Genomic DNA, 15,000 nt, shown 5'->3' with positions numbered 1-15,000 from the left:
CATTACATAAAGCAGAAACGTTATTGCGATGTTCAGTTTTTGTGAGGACGAGATATGTTATTTTTTTAAGGAATTTGTTCAGCACTTAAGCAGTCACTCATAAAATACCTTTCAGGGTACTTAACGTTTTTTTCCAAATCATTTTCACTCTCGTCTCAATACCGTGAACACTTTTCCCAAACACTTCACACAGTGGACTTTACAGACACACATCTCAGCATATCAGTTAACCTTTGGTGCAAAATGAGTACGGTACAACATGTTGCTGTGTCCTTTAGTTTGGGATAGATTAATGTAGTGTTGCATTGCAAAAAAAAGAGAAAAAACACACACAGACAAACACTTCTTTGGACTACAGTCATAACATTTGATATATTGCAGTAAACAAATAATTCTAAAATGCTGCAATATGTTTCTTTACAGTCATATGCTAAAATGGCATGTGTTACTGCACTATATAGGCTTACAACATTACAATAAAATGGCATGAATATTCTTCGTATTTACTGCAATATTTCCAATGCAGTAAATTACATACATCAACACAAGATACAGTCTACCAAAGTACTGTAATACCACTAGAAGTCTGCTGTAGTCCTACAGTAATGCTGATCCATTCTGTCCTCTGCATTTGGTGTCAAACTTTTACATGTTTGAACTTCACATTTACGGTAACATTCTTCTCTGCATTGCATCTTGGAAGTATGTCAATCCAAGCCAAATATCTGAAGACAGTCTGCATATGTCGGTTTGCCTCTCACAATAGATGTCACAATTGAGTGTGACAAATGTACTGTAATTGCATTCTTCAATCACTGTCTTTCACTGATAGCCTATGACTTACATATAGATCAGTACTGTAATAGTGGAAACAACTCTTCAGGAACAGTTACATCTATGTTTGCCTTCTGTAGAGATAGTTAGAAGTCTGCAAAATAATCTAAATAAACTTTCTGCTAAAATTAGAATACTTTTTCTTCTTCTAGCATACAACTTAATTTGTTTGTCCAAATACAGCATCTTTCCATCTACAGTGATCTGAATTACTATAAGTTGAAGTTTTGTAGTTGCACAGCGTTTTGCTGGAAGTGAACATTGACTGAGACAGGTATCCATGAATTTCGGAAAAAGGTGTCATTGACTGCATTTGTATAGGGGCAAGTATCCACAGTTTGGTTCACATAGTCTACTGGTATGCCCGATGTGTTAAGTGTTCTGGGAATGTGTACATGGTATTGATACAAGAGTAAAATGATTGGAAAAAACTGTATGGTATGTATGCACACTTGAGAAAAAACAATTTGATCTCTTATTTAATGGCCTTTTTGGAAATAGATTTGCATATATTAATTCATTTATATCTATTTTATATTAAATATGTTTTTGATAATACTTTTATAATTTCCTCCAGGATGTACTCATTTTACTCTGTGTAAGAAATTGTTTATGGAACAGGATGTGTGTGTCAGTGTAAGGTCGTACCGTGAAGTCTATTTCTGGGCTGGTGTTTGCTGAGTTCCCGCTGCCATAGGAACCATTTGCGTTCTCCGCTTGAGTGGGGAGAAGCATGGCTCATTGGTGATGACACTGCAATGTCAGGAGTAAACGCATCATTGGGAAATAGATTAGATGATTTTGTAGAGCTCAGTGTATTCTCTCCTATAATAAGGGAGGGAGAGAGCGAGAGATGGATGCAATGTTCTTCCATTTTCTTATTCATTTCTTTTCCATTTCTTCTCTCCATCAGCCCTGAAGACTGATCTGTCATAGAGCGTAGAGGGACTGAACGCTGCAGGGGGAGAGGAAGCGGGACGGACAGCGTTGCCCTGCATCGTATGTAAAAGTCAAGCTCTGCCTAACTGACATGCCAAAGGCTTTGACCTTTGAAATTTGACCCTTGACCTTTGAAACTGCACTCTAAAAGAAACTAATCTCAGGAAACTGGGCCCAGATATCCTCAGTGGATACTTCTAGAGAGTTCTTGTAGTGCGATGGAAGAAACAGAAGACAAAAAAAGAAATGGGGGCATTTGAGTGCCTTCTTTGTGATGTTTTTGTACAAATTCGAATGACTATGTGATACATGCTGTCTGCATACAATCTATAGACTCAGCCAATAGCAGTTGACTGAATGTGAAAGTGAAGTGAAAGTGAAAGTGAAAGTCCTCTCTATGAATGTGAGCTTATTTGCGATCATGTTGTAAACTACCTTTTGAGAAGCTGTTGACAAAAGCACCCCATGGCATGGCACACCACATGATCCCATGGGGACTTCTAGCTGTAAAGCGCCAAGAGGTGGAAACTAAGTAGAATTTTTTCTTGGGAAGTACTTTGATAAAATAATGCAAAATGAATCAGGCTGGCCTCATGAGGTTTACCAGTGCTCTTAGAAAAAACAAACCAATGTGTTACTCAAGTGATGTTTCAGCCCAAATGACATTGAAGAATGAAATTGGTGTGTTTTTGCTGTTCCATTATTCTTTTTTTGTTCTGTTTATCAGACTCTGCAGAAATCATGAAACTTTAGTGGTCCTCACAACCTTTATCTTACTTGTTTGCCTTCAGCATCTTGTACTTTGGTTATTATTTGTCAATGCTGGTCCATCATGTTTCATCAGTTTCTCAGTCATGAAAGGTTTGCACCGTTGTAAGTTTGCACTTTTGGGCCTGTGTCTTTGTTTTTCCCTCAAGCACCTATCTGCAACTTTCGTCTTGCAGGTAAAATGACCAGCGTCCAAGAACGAAATCCAAAACCTTACACGACAACATTAAGCAGTCAGTTCCCCAGTGTCATCAGCATCTCCAGATACATGGATACAACCAATAAAGCAGCATCAAGGGCATTTATAAAAATCTATCATCATTTCTGATACGCGTGTATAGAAGTACAGAGAAAAGGAACGTAAAAAAAATAAAAATAACCGTGCCACTCTCTCAGATGCAACCTATAATCTATAATCACAAATGATTGTGACATTTTGCCCAGCTGATTTGTTTTAGGTGTCAGCCTTGTAAACATAAACCGAGTGATTCAATTTTGAAAATTCATGCACAAAAAATGCACTGACCAAATAACAGAATGAAAAGGGTTCGTAATGAGACTGTGTTGTATCGATTAGAATGCATTTACCTAACTGAACATTTAAGCCAATTTTAAAACTATTTTAAGATTGCTTTAAAGTTTGTAAGTTTTTCTAAATATTGGACCTTCCATATTATCACTTCTATTGATAAAAGAGTATTAATAGATGCCCTGGAAACCACTGAAGTAACGAGTTTGAAAAGGGCAAGGGGGAGGGGGGACTTCACCCCTTCCTTCCTTACATTGACATCAGAGTAAGGCCAAGTTTACACAAAATTAAAAGATTCAATTTGTGTGAAAAATGCCGATTTAGTGAATCTAGGCTCCGTGTAAAGCCAGCCTTAAGTCTTTGCTCCACTGATGTCCCATAATCCCCTTCCCCAGACAGCCTCAGCTAATGCTAAGAGCCGGTGTCCCCGGGGTCATGACCTGAGGCTGTCTGAGGCTCTCTGAGGCCCTGGCCAGGTGTACACTGCAAAAATGTAACTCTTAGTAAGATGAAATATATTAAATCACGGCAATATATACTTGTTTTTTGTCTGACAAGATATTTCTTCTCAACAAACTTCACTTGCTTCAAGCGTTTTAGTCCTTAATTATCTTACAGTTTTTTCCGATCACTTTAACTCTTGTATCAATATCATGCACACATTCCCAAAACACTTCACACATGGAGCATACCAGTAGACCATGTGAACCAAACTGTGGCCCCTTGCCCCTTTGCTTAGATACAAATGCAGTCAATGACACCTTCTTCATGGATACCTGTACCAGTCAATGTTCACTTCTAAAAAAGTATTCTTATTTTAGCAGAAAGTTTATTTAGATTATTTCATTTTTTTTTGGCTTGCAGACTTACTATCCCTAATAGTTATAGAGTCTACAGAAGGCAAACATAGTTGTAACTGTTCCTGAAGAGTTGTTTCCACTATTACAGTACTGCTCTATATGTAAGTCATAGGCTATCAGTGAAAGACAGTGATTGAAGAATGCAATTACAGTACATTTGCCACACTCAATTGAGACATCTATTGTGAGAGGCAAACCGACATATGAAGACTGTCTTCAGATATTTGGCTTGAATTGACGTATTTCCAAGATGCAATGCAGAGGAGAATGTTACCGAAAATGCGAAGTTCAAACATGTAAAAGTTCAACACCAAATGCAGAGGACAGAATGGATCAGCATTAGGGCTACAGCAGATTTCTAGTGGTATTACAGTCCTCTGGTAGACTGTATCTTGTGTGGATGCAAGTCATTTACTGCATTGGAAATACTGCAGTAAATACGTAGCATATTCAAGCCTTTTTGTTGTAATGTTGTAAGCCTATATAGAGCAGTAACACATGCAATTTTAGCAAATAGCTGTAATGAAACATATTGCAGCTTTTTAGAATTATTTGTTTACAGCAATATTGCAAACTTTATTACTGTAGTGCAAATAAGTGTTTGTCTGTGTGGGTTTTTTCTCTTTTTTCAATGCGACACTAAAGTAATCTATGCCAAACTGGAGGACACAGCAACATGTTATATATGCAATTGGCAATGCTTCAAGTTGTTAGTGTTTTTTAGGTCATTGTACTCTGAGAGAGAACATGTGTTAAAGTTACGGCAACATGGGTTGTGGTGTGGTTGTTGTAGTGCATTTTGCACCATATGAGATGCTGAGATGTGTGTCTGTAAAGTCCACAGTGTTAAGTGTTTGGGAAAACTGTTCATGGTATTAACACAAGAGTTAAAATGATTGGAAAAAACTGTAATAAGGTAGTTTAACTTGTTACTGAGATTTTAAAACTGGTTCTGAGCAAGTTCATTCTTGAAACTAGTTTAATCACCACTGATGGACCAAAGAGTCTCTCTGAGGCCCCTGTCTGAGGCCCCCGTCAGCCCATAAACCAGTCCTAACCCTCCATCACCCGCTGCAACCTGGCTCATACGAACGCAACACAGCAGAGTTTTTCAAAAACGTCTGAGAGAGTAAGTGAAGGGCGGTCATTAAGAGGCTGTGATGACAACAGGCGTTGGCGGTTGTCTGGCGTCAGCTATGGAGATGCAAGGCAATGGATTCAGAGCAGAACCCCTCACTTAGTGGTGTAGTGTTGAGTAAACTAGTAGGCCATAAGAGCACGCAAACATTCCCTTCGTGTTGTGCCAATATTATCATGAAGACCAATGCTGCATTCTCCTCTCATGTCTTTATTGGACATTTTATAGCCAATAATAGGTTGACATGCGGGAACAGAAAATATATGTTAATTACTGACTTGTGAATTACCCTACACATTTGGGATAAAACTATAGCATTTCTTTTCTTCTTTTTTTTTTTTACAGAGCGAGCTATTATGAAATAAGTTGGCCAACAAGCCTGTTATTTCACTTTGTTATGTAGGTTTCGTCTCATTCTACAAACAGTCACTCTGCAGTGGACAGTGAGCCATAGTTGCTGATAAATAGAAGGGAGTTGACTCTATGCTCATCGCACTTGTAGCCATTTGCAGCTTAAATCCAGTGGCAATGAGTGAATGTATTAAAAAAAATACCATTGCAGCCTGTAAAGCTTTTGATCAATGTCTTAAATTTAATAATGCATTTACTTACTGAATTAAATGTATGTTGTTTTGTTCGGTGAACTGTTCCAAAGAGTCTTGTGTCACAGATTTGTAAATATTCTTTTCTAGTCATAGCGTTCACTTTATCTTTATCTCTCTCTCCTCCTCTGCAAGCTGTGATGTCTACCCCTTAAAGGGAACTAATATAATCAGGCTTTTAAATGTGTAAGTGAACGCTTTAAATGTCAAGGTTACGCTGTGCCTGAAACTCATTTGTGATATTAAAATCCATGAAAGAACTTGTGTGACTCAGCCTCTGGTTCTTCTCAAGTTTTTCCACACCTGGAATGAAATCAGAAACTGAAATGCAACTTTGTTGTCCAACTTGCCTGAAGACTACCCGTCAGATGTCTGGATAGGGCCTGTTTGTTGTAGTGATGTAAATACATATCTTATGTTACCTTCTCAGTCATATATGTGAACTTATATAAACGCATTTGGATTTCACAGTAGTCATGGATGCAGCATTAACAATGGGAAGTTTACGGTGGGAGGTGGTCCAGGTAGCTTTTACATATGAAAGTGAATTGAAATAAGTGCACTGTTTGCAGTCTACTTCTTCATAGTAGTGATATTTTCGAAGAATACTTATATTAAAACTACTCTTGAATCTCATTCAGAATTAGATTGGTTTAAGATGGAAAACATTTCAGCCCTTGATCATTACACAGTATGTTTTCTGAATTGCCTAATATCCATATCATTTGGCCTTGATCTTTGCTCTATAAACAATGAAAGTCTGACCAATTGAAAATTACAAACCATGTTTATTGTTGGCTGCTGGAAACACACCCATTGCTCTCTTAAATAGGCATTCAAAAGTCGTTTGTGTGTGTGTGTGTATGTGTGTGTGTGTGACGGCATGGTCACCAAGGAAATACTTTTTACACCACAAAACCAGTCATACATCAAATACAACACCAAGCTGAAATGCTCGGTTGCTATTCTGAAAACACTGCTGTACCTCAGTATATTTAACTACCACAAATACACCAAGGTCCAATCTGTGATTAATGAAAATGACTTCAGACTTCGGTTTAAGTTGTGTGCCAGACAACGCAGCTAAAAGAACAAAATTCATAAATGACATGTTTCTTTCCTGTCCATCACTAGATCATGGTTATTAACCAGCGGCTCCGTTCATCTCCACACACTTCTGTTTCACAGCATCTACAGAAGAGGATGAAGCAGGCACCGCAGTTCCAGAAAAGTAAAAGAAATAAAATCAAATAACTACATCAGGACCTTAGTTTATTACTGTGCTTGTTTCACGTTTCGCTAAAACATTACAATAAAACGATGTCTCTTTTTTTTATAATGGCAGTGATTCAGATAGTGAAGTGAACTGGAGCTACAAAAGAAAACCAATTCAAATAAATCAAACAAACAAACAAACAAACAAACAAAACGAGCCTTGCTGTATACAGTTTGCACAACATTAATTAATTAATTAATTATTACAAAACTCCTCACAAAGTGTCTGAAGAAAAGTTACATCAAAGTTAATTCAGTAGTATGGCTTTTTTTTCTCTCTCAGGGAATAAATAATACAAAACATTTAAATGCATAAATAACAGGAGTTTTAAAAATAGGTTCCTTCTCTCTTTTTGGGGACATTAGCAGTGTTCTCTTCTTCTCTCTTTGGAGAGGCCAGAGAGTGTCTGGATGGGCCAGCTTTGGAAGCAGGCCAGCCAATTGGTCATTGTGTGTGTGTGTGTGCGAATGTGTTTATTTGTGTGTATCAGTCTATAATTGTGTGTGTGTGTGTATAGATAATGTGTCTACTTAACTATATACACATAACGGTATGCACGTGTGTGTGTGTGTGTATGTGTGTGGGTGTGGTGTGTGTGTGTGTGTGTGTGTGTGTGTGTGTGTGTGTGTGTGTGTGTGTGTGTGCGCGCGTCACGTGGGCGGCGGGCCATTGGTGTATCGCAGCATGGGGTAGAAGGAGCGGGCGAAGTTGTTGGCGAGGGTGCAGCTGTAGTCGTCCTCGGACAGCGGCACCAGGCAGGCCATCACCAGCAGGAGCATGAAGAGGAGGTGCAGAGGGAAGGCGGCGCGGAGCACCCTCTTGAAGAAGGAGCGCTGCGGGGACGGATCACGCCTCTCCACCCTGACATGGAGGGAAAAAAACACACACACACACACACACACACACACACACACACACACACACACACACACACACACACACACACAGAAATAAGCTCATGTTAAATTGAAAGACCATTAAAACCCTGTGGGTCAGCTCTACTGGTGATTTAGGTGACATAAGGTGCAAAACCATTTCTGTTGGTAATGAAATTCAGAGACTTTAACGTAGTTTTCCTGTATCCAGAGAAAAACGCTTCCCACTATTCTTAAAGACACATATTGGAGTGGAGTGAGCTGTCGAGTCTGTCTCAGCCCCATGTGTGTGAGTGTGTGGTGTGTTTGTGTGGTGTGTTTGTGTGTGTGTGTGTGTGTGTGTGTGGTGTGTTTGTGTGTGTGTGTGAGTGTGTGTGTGTGTGTGTGTGTGTGTGTGTGAGTGTGTGAGTGTGTGTGTGTGTGTGTGTGTGTGTGTGTGTGTGTGTGTGTGTGTGTGTGTGTGTGTGTGTGTGTGTGTGTGTGTGTGTTTGTGTGTGTGTGTGTGTGTGAGTGGTGCTGGGGTGTGCGGGTGAGTCTCACCTGCTGTCTGCTGATGATCGTCTGCGTCCTGCTTCATCCGTGGCCTCCTGTGGGCACGCAACACAGGACTGTGAGTGAGAAGGACTGCCAATGCCAACATACAAACATGGTGCAGAACTTTGGGTTTTGAAAGGACTACGCAATGAGCTCTCAATCTTTTCTTTGCTACATAAAACATATAATACATGAACATCATAAATTCGTTCAAAAGATCCAGAGGTCTCTAGTCTAGAACATACCTTGAACCTAGACCGAACAGAAGTGTTTACGGCAAACAGACGAGGATCTGTGAATTAAACTCTTATCTACTTCATAATTCATATAAAAGATCCAGAGGTCTGTAGAACATACCAGAACAGAAATGTTTACGGCAAACAGACGAGGGTCTGTGAATTATACTCTTATCTACTTCATAATTCATATAAAAGATCCAGAGGTCTGTAGAACATACCAGAACAGAAATGTTTACGGCAAACAGACGAGGATCTGTAAATTATACTCTTTATCTACTGTAGTGTTTTCCCTTTAACGTTCTATTGTTCCCAATTAATAACAACACAAATGATGTGTCTATGCACAACCTCTAGTCTATCATGTTTGTGGAAAACTCGGTCTGTGGGGATTTTTCAATTCAGACTGACGGGAAATGAACCATAAGTGGAAAGCCTAATGGGTGACTGCTCTGATGGCTGGTGTGGCTTACCTTTGATCCGGGGACTTTCACCAGCAGCCTGCCCTGTAGCAGGGGTTCAGCAGAGTCCTGAAACCAGAAGAAAGCACCGTCAGCCAAACGACAGATAGAAAGATAAGATGCCGTCTCAGTCTGTCAGAAATTACATTTGACTCACACAACAGTTGCTATATGTAAACAACGCACCCATCAGCCAAACCGTCAGCCAAACGATTGCTATATGTAAACAACGTGATCAAAGCTCGTGCTTTAAGCTGCTGCTGTGAAGGTGGCTACTACGGTTGCTGTGGCTCCAACGGCTGCTACTGAATTACAGGGAGAACGGCAGGAAGCTCACGGCATTGTAATGTGCTGATGTTCTTGGACATAATAGCGGCAGAGAGACCCATCAGCACGGCCCTTAAGGGTTTCCAGACTGAACTGGTTCATTCAAGCGACATTATTCATACCCCCCAGTAATTGTCAGAGGTGTCACCTTCAAATACCTGTGGAGAGTCTGATGAACGGATCAGTATGCATTCAAAGGCTGGATCACAGAAACTTTTCCCATTATTGAAAACAATTTCAGAAAGTTCATGCGTGGCACACACTTTTAACTGAAAACTTTCCAAAATATCATCATCTTAAGACATTTTGCAAGAAAAAAAGGTTGTTTGGGAGCGTTCTGCCTATTCAGTGATTTTTATCGAGGCCTCTGTGGTTTCCCTGTCATTACACGTGCACCCAGACAAAATGATTCTCTGAGCGGGTATTGCCCTCACACAGAGTGACGCTAATGCAGTACTCCAGCCTACAGTTTCAGTGCTGAATGATGACTCTTTCAAAGGTCTACAAAAACACATGGCTACGTCTTCAGCACTCTTGCTTAACCTGGGACATTTTCAAACCAATTTTTGTTAGAAATCCAAAGAAGCGACTTTTGCAACTTTCTCCATCCTGTATCAGGTGTTGCCAGGCTACCTCTTTATGCACATTCCAAGCTCTACGCCTCACAAGCCCTGACAGGTTGTATTCTACTTAAGACATTCACAAACAAACACACACTCACACAAGCAAACAAACAAGCAAGCTAAACAAAAACAACCGTGTGTGTGTGTGTCTCACCAGTCTCTTCTGCAGTGTGCCTAGGTCCTGGCCCACTTGCCCCAGTAGCAGGCGTAGCTTGTTACCGATGACGTGCAGCTTCTCTCGGGCCTCGATGCTGTCCTCCCCGTCTGCCTCCGGCAGCAGCTGGGCTGTGAGCTCCTGCAACGAACCCACCTGCCCCTGGCGCTCCAGCAGATCCTCCTCCAGGCCCTGGCAAGAGGAAGCAGACGCCAAACCATCAACACAACGCATCGCAACGCATCGCAATGCAACTCAACTCAACTCAACTCAACTCAACGCAACGCAACGCAACGCAACGCAACGCAACGCAACGCAACGCAACGCAACGCAACGCAGCGCAACGCAACGCAACGCAACGCAGCGCAGCGCAACGCAACGCAACGCAACGCAACGCAACGCAACGCAACTCAACGCAACGCAACGCAACGCAACTCAACTCAACTCAACTCAACTCAACTCAACTCAACTCAACTCAACTCAACTCAACTCAACTCAACTCAACTCAACTCAACTCAACTCAACTCAACTCAACTCAACTCAACTCAGCTCAGTTCAGGCCAGTTCAGGTCATTTAAGGCCAGTTCAACTAAATTCAATTTAATTTAATTAATTATTGTGCAATTACCAGGGTACTTTAGAACCCAGGGCTGGCAAGCACAGGCACTCACTTCCTGGCCACAGTTGCTTACCTTCATATCGTCTGTTTCCGTTCGGCATTTGAGTAGTTTTAATAATTTTATAATTTCATGGAGAAGGGATCAGATAACAAATGAGACCTTGCTGCTTCCCACCTCTCTCCTCCCTCTGGTCTCTTCTCCTCTTCTCTCCCCTCTTCTTCCCTTCCCTCTCCTCTCCACTCCTCTCCTCTCCTCTCCTCTCCTCTCCTCTCCTCTCCTCTCCTCTCCTCTCCTCTCCTCTCCTCTCCACTCCTCTCCTCTCCTCTCCTCTCCTCTCCTCTCCACTCCTCTCCTCTCCTCTCCTCTCCTCTCCACTCCTCTATGCACTGACGTGAACCTTGTGAAACATGTACTCATCCCTGGCTTAAGGTTTTGCCATTGAGGCCATTAGTTGTAAATGCTTGAGTTGCTCAGAACATTTGGAGCAATGTGAGCAATTGCTCTCATAAACTCATGGGGCCTTGATCCGGGTTATGAGGAGCGCCACTGAACAAATGTCATTACTGAAGAAAAAAACCCACATCTTTTTTATTCATTACTGAACCAGTTGATTTAGGCAGGAGATGGCAAACAGAAGTAATGATGTTTCCGGGAACACCGCTAGTTAAAGTGGAAAGGGACTGCGTATGGTTTTCCCCTCGAGGACGAACGGAATGAGAAAGAGAGGCAGGTGGGAGATAGACGTGGGCGGGGGAAACAAGGAGTACAGAAATAGCTAAATGCAGCGTTCTGGTAAACACAAGTGGGTTAGTGCTAATAACCATGTGAAGCACACAACCTAACGTTCAGGCCAAATCATGTATAATGGACATACACTGTGTGTACACTGTTATATAGATATGGATCATATGATATAATGAATGTTGTATGTATACTAAAGTGTGTATGTTTCATTGTTATGCATATTATTGATATTGTGGATCGTGTATATTGTGTACACTGTGTGTTGTTAAGTATTTAACTTGGCTCACATGCCATGGCAGTGATAGTTACTTAAGAAAGCGGCCATCTTAACTGACTTTTCTTTAACACTATTTAAACAGAGAGGCATTCGTTTGTGTTGGCTTGCTAATACACCGTGCGCTATGTTGTATGTTACTGTTACCTTTAGCGTGGCCTTGTGGTCGTGCAGGGCGGTCAGTGGGGTGGACTCGTCGTGGATGTTTACGGTGTAGCGTCTGCCCTCTGCGTGGGCCAGCCACAGCAGCAGGGAGTGCAGCGTCTCATGGAACTCCTGGGGTCAGAGTTCAGAGGTCATAGGTCAGGGGGGGTAACCTGGGTGATTGACTGGTTTGTTTGCTTAATCACTTCTATATTCTATTGCAGACAAAAAAAATAACATTCTAAACTATATTAGTACAGACAGTAAGCTGACCCCAAAACATATTGTATTGCACATTTTACAGTATTGTGAGCTCGTATAATTCATAACTCAGGATATTTCTAAGCAAAGAATTTGATTCACTGTTTAGCAAGTGTATTACAGCCTGCCAACTGAAGTTGTTGCTGTATTATGTATTATTCAATGTTTTATTCACTAGTGTAAGGCGACCTTGGGTTTCTTGAAAGGCGCCCTATAAATAAAATGTATTATTATTATTATTTACATGTTGTCATAATGCATATCATCACAGACATCTGAATGTAGTGAATCACGGCTCTCCCACCTGGCAGCGCATGAGTGTGGTGCGTAAGCTGCTCTCCCAGTCCTCCAGGTAGGCGCAGGCATCCGTCCAGCCCTGGTTCATGGACCGCAGGGCCTCTTGCAGTCCCTCCTGAAGCCCCTCACCCTGCTGCTGGCTGCCCAGGTTCAGAGACAGCACCACGGCCTTGTAGCAGGCAAAGGTCTTCTGCATCTCCTGCACAGCAGAGGACAGAAGATGGCGGAGAGAGTAAAGTAAAGGAGGGGAAGAAGGATAGAAGATGGCGGGAGAGAGTGAAGTAAAGGAGGGGAAGGAGGATAGAAGATGGCGGGAGAGAGTGAAGTAAAGGAGGATAGAAGATGGCGGGATAGAGAGTGAAGTAAAGGAGGGGAAGGAGGATAGAAGATGGCGGGAGAGAGTGAAGTAAAGGAGGATAGAAGATGGCGGGAGAGAGTGAAGTAAAGGAGGATAGAAGATGGCGGGAGAGAGTGAAGTAAAGGAGGATAGAAGATGGCGGGATAGAGAGTGAAGTAAAGGAGGGGAAGGAGGATAGAAGATGGCGGGAGAGAGTGAAGTAAAGGAGGATAGAAGATGGCGGGATAGAGAGTGAAGTAAAGGAGGATAGAAGATGGCGGGAGAGAGTGAAGTAAAGGAGGATAGAAGATGGCGGGATAGAGAGTGAAGTAAAGGAGGATAGAAGATGGCGGGAGAGAGTGAAGTAAAGGAGGATAGAAGATGGCGGGATAGAGAGTGAAGTAAAGGAGGGGAAGGAGGATAGAAGATGGCGGGAGAGAGTGAAGTAAGGGAGGGGAAGGAGGATAGAAGATGGCGGGAGAGAGTGAAGTAAAGGAGGATAGAAGATGGCGGGATAGAGAGTGAAGTAAAGGAGGGGAAGGAGGATAGAAGATGGCGGGAGAGAGTGAAGTAAAGGAGGGGAAGAAGGATAGAAGATGGCGGGATAGAGAGTGAAGTAAAGGAGGGGAAGGAGGATAGAAGATGGCGGGAGAGAGTGAAGTAAAGGAGGATAGAAGATGGCGGGAGAGAGTAAAGTAAAGGAGGAGAAGGAGGATAGAAGATGGCGGGAGAGAGTGAAGTAAAGGAGGGGAAGAAGGATAGAAGATGGCGGGAGAGAGTGAAGTAAAGGAGTAGTAGAAGGAGGATAGAAGATGGCGGGATAGAGTGAAGTAAAGGAGGGGAAGGAGGATAGAAGATGGCGGGAGAGAGTGAAGTAAAGGAGGATAGAAGATGGCGGGATAGAGAGTGAAGTAAAGGAGGGAAGGAGAGGTAAAAGGGGAGAGAGTGAGGATATAGAAGGCCCAGAGAGAAGGTAAAGACACAGTATACGTGGCTTAATCCACCCACTGACCACGCTGTATGAGAGTGTCTGATAGTGATAACCCAATGGCAGTGCTTCACCATGCAATACAGAGCCTCACTGTCTGAAACCAGCCGTTGGTTCAACGGACAATTCATTTCAATTCAACTGTATTTGTGTAGCCATCGGTTCAACTTGTACTACTATGATGAACAGGAGAGAACATAACCGTTTGCAGTGTTGAACCAGAGCTATGCAGTGGTTAAGCTCAGTGAAAGTCCTCTCTATGGCAGAGGTGGTGTAGATACACACACTCTGAAATCCACCTCTGCATTTAACCCATCCAGGGAAGTGACACACACACACACACAGTGAAGTGAGGCTACACACTAACACGGAGCAGTGAGCCGCCTTTGGCGGCGCCCGGGGAGCAGTGATTGGGGTTAGGTGCCTTGCTCAAGGGCACTTCAGGAGTGTGCTAAGGTTGCTTGAGCAACTGCCCGTTTGCCCTCTTGGACTGAAGTTGCCCCTCCGAAGGAAATATTTTATAATAATAATGGCGGGGGCGTAGCAGTTGCGGTAAGTAAAAGTTCAAAATTATATTTTGAAAATTTGCGATTACATGGAGGGGGCGTGGCATTCGCGGTAAATGACAGTTTAAAATGATATTTTGAAAATGTGCGATTACATGGAGGGGGCGTGGCAGCGGCGGTGAAAAAAATATTGTGTTGCCCCTTTTCTCCAGGGCAGAGCAACTGCCCTTCAACATTCCTGTGCACGTCCCTGTTAAGCTCAGTCTGTTTTTCTAAGTACAGGCACTCCTCGTACCTTGAGCTGTCTGACCTTGGCCTCCATGGCCTGGATGGTGGCGTCGGGCTCAGGCTTCTGTAGTCGCTGCAGGTCAGGGGTCACCTGGCCCAGCCAGGCGGTGATGTCACTGAGGTCAGAGGTCAGCTGCTGGGTGTCTCTCTGGCTGTGCAGCTCCTCGCTCATGGCCTGAGCCTGCAACAACTCCCAACGCTCTATCACTCCTGAGAGAGGAGAGGAGAGGAGAGGAGGAGAGGAGAGAGAGAGGAGAGGAGATAGGAGAGGAGAGGAGAGGAGAGGAGAGGAGAGGAGAGGAGAGGAGAGGAGAGGAGAGGAGAGGAGAGAGAGGAGGAGAGGAGAGGAGAGGAGAGGAGAGGAGAGAGAGGAGGAGAGGAGAGG

At 42.8% G+C, this 15,000-nt stretch overlaps 2 protein-coding genes across 5 annotated transcripts in view; one reads left to right on the top strand and one right to left on the bottom strand.

Annotated features, from left to right (window-relative positions):
- The window catches only part of esr2a (estrogen receptor 2a), a 34,949-nt gene extending 29,140 nt beyond the window's left edge, over positions 1–5,809 (top strand). The window contains exon 11 of the mRNA XM_080832137.1: positions 1,748–5,809. Coding sequence (XP_080688263.1) covers positions 1,748–1,770 — 23 coding nt within the window. The 3' untranslated portion in view covers positions 1,771–5,809. The remainder of the gene's footprint in view (positions 1–1,747) is intronic.
- Positions 5,810–6,438: 629 nt separating this feature from the next.
- Positions 6,439–15,000, bottom strand: part of syne2a (spectrin repeat containing, nuclear envelope 2a) — a 130,582-nt gene continuing 122,020 nt past the window's right edge. For all 4 annotated transcript variants that reach the window (XM_080833249.1, XM_080833250.1, XM_080833251.1 and 1 more), the window contains 7 exons: positions 14,623–14,825; positions 12,504–12,695; positions 11,942–12,070; positions 10,157–10,348; positions 9,065–9,121; positions 8,362–8,408; positions 6,439–7,807 (listed from right to left, as the gene is read on the bottom strand). In XM_080833249.1, the coding sequence (XP_080689375.1) occupies positions 7,597–7,807; positions 8,362–8,408; positions 9,065–9,121; positions 10,157–10,348; positions 11,942–12,070; positions 12,504–12,695; positions 14,623–14,825 (1,031 nt within the window). In that variant the 3' untranslated portion in view covers positions 6,439–7,596. The remainder of the gene's footprint in view (positions 7,808–8,361; positions 8,409–9,064; positions 9,122–10,156; positions 10,349–11,941; positions 12,071–12,503; positions 12,696–14,622; positions 14,826–15,000) is intronic.

Source organism: Sprattus sprattus (assembly GCF_963457725.1).
Source record: "Sprattus sprattus genome assembly, chromosome: 2".
In the NCBI taxonomy this organism is placed as follows: Eukaryota; Metazoa; Chordata; class Actinopteri; order Clupeiformes; family Clupeidae; genus Sprattus; species Sprattus sprattus.
This window is presented reverse-complemented; position numbering and strand designations above follow the sequence as displayed.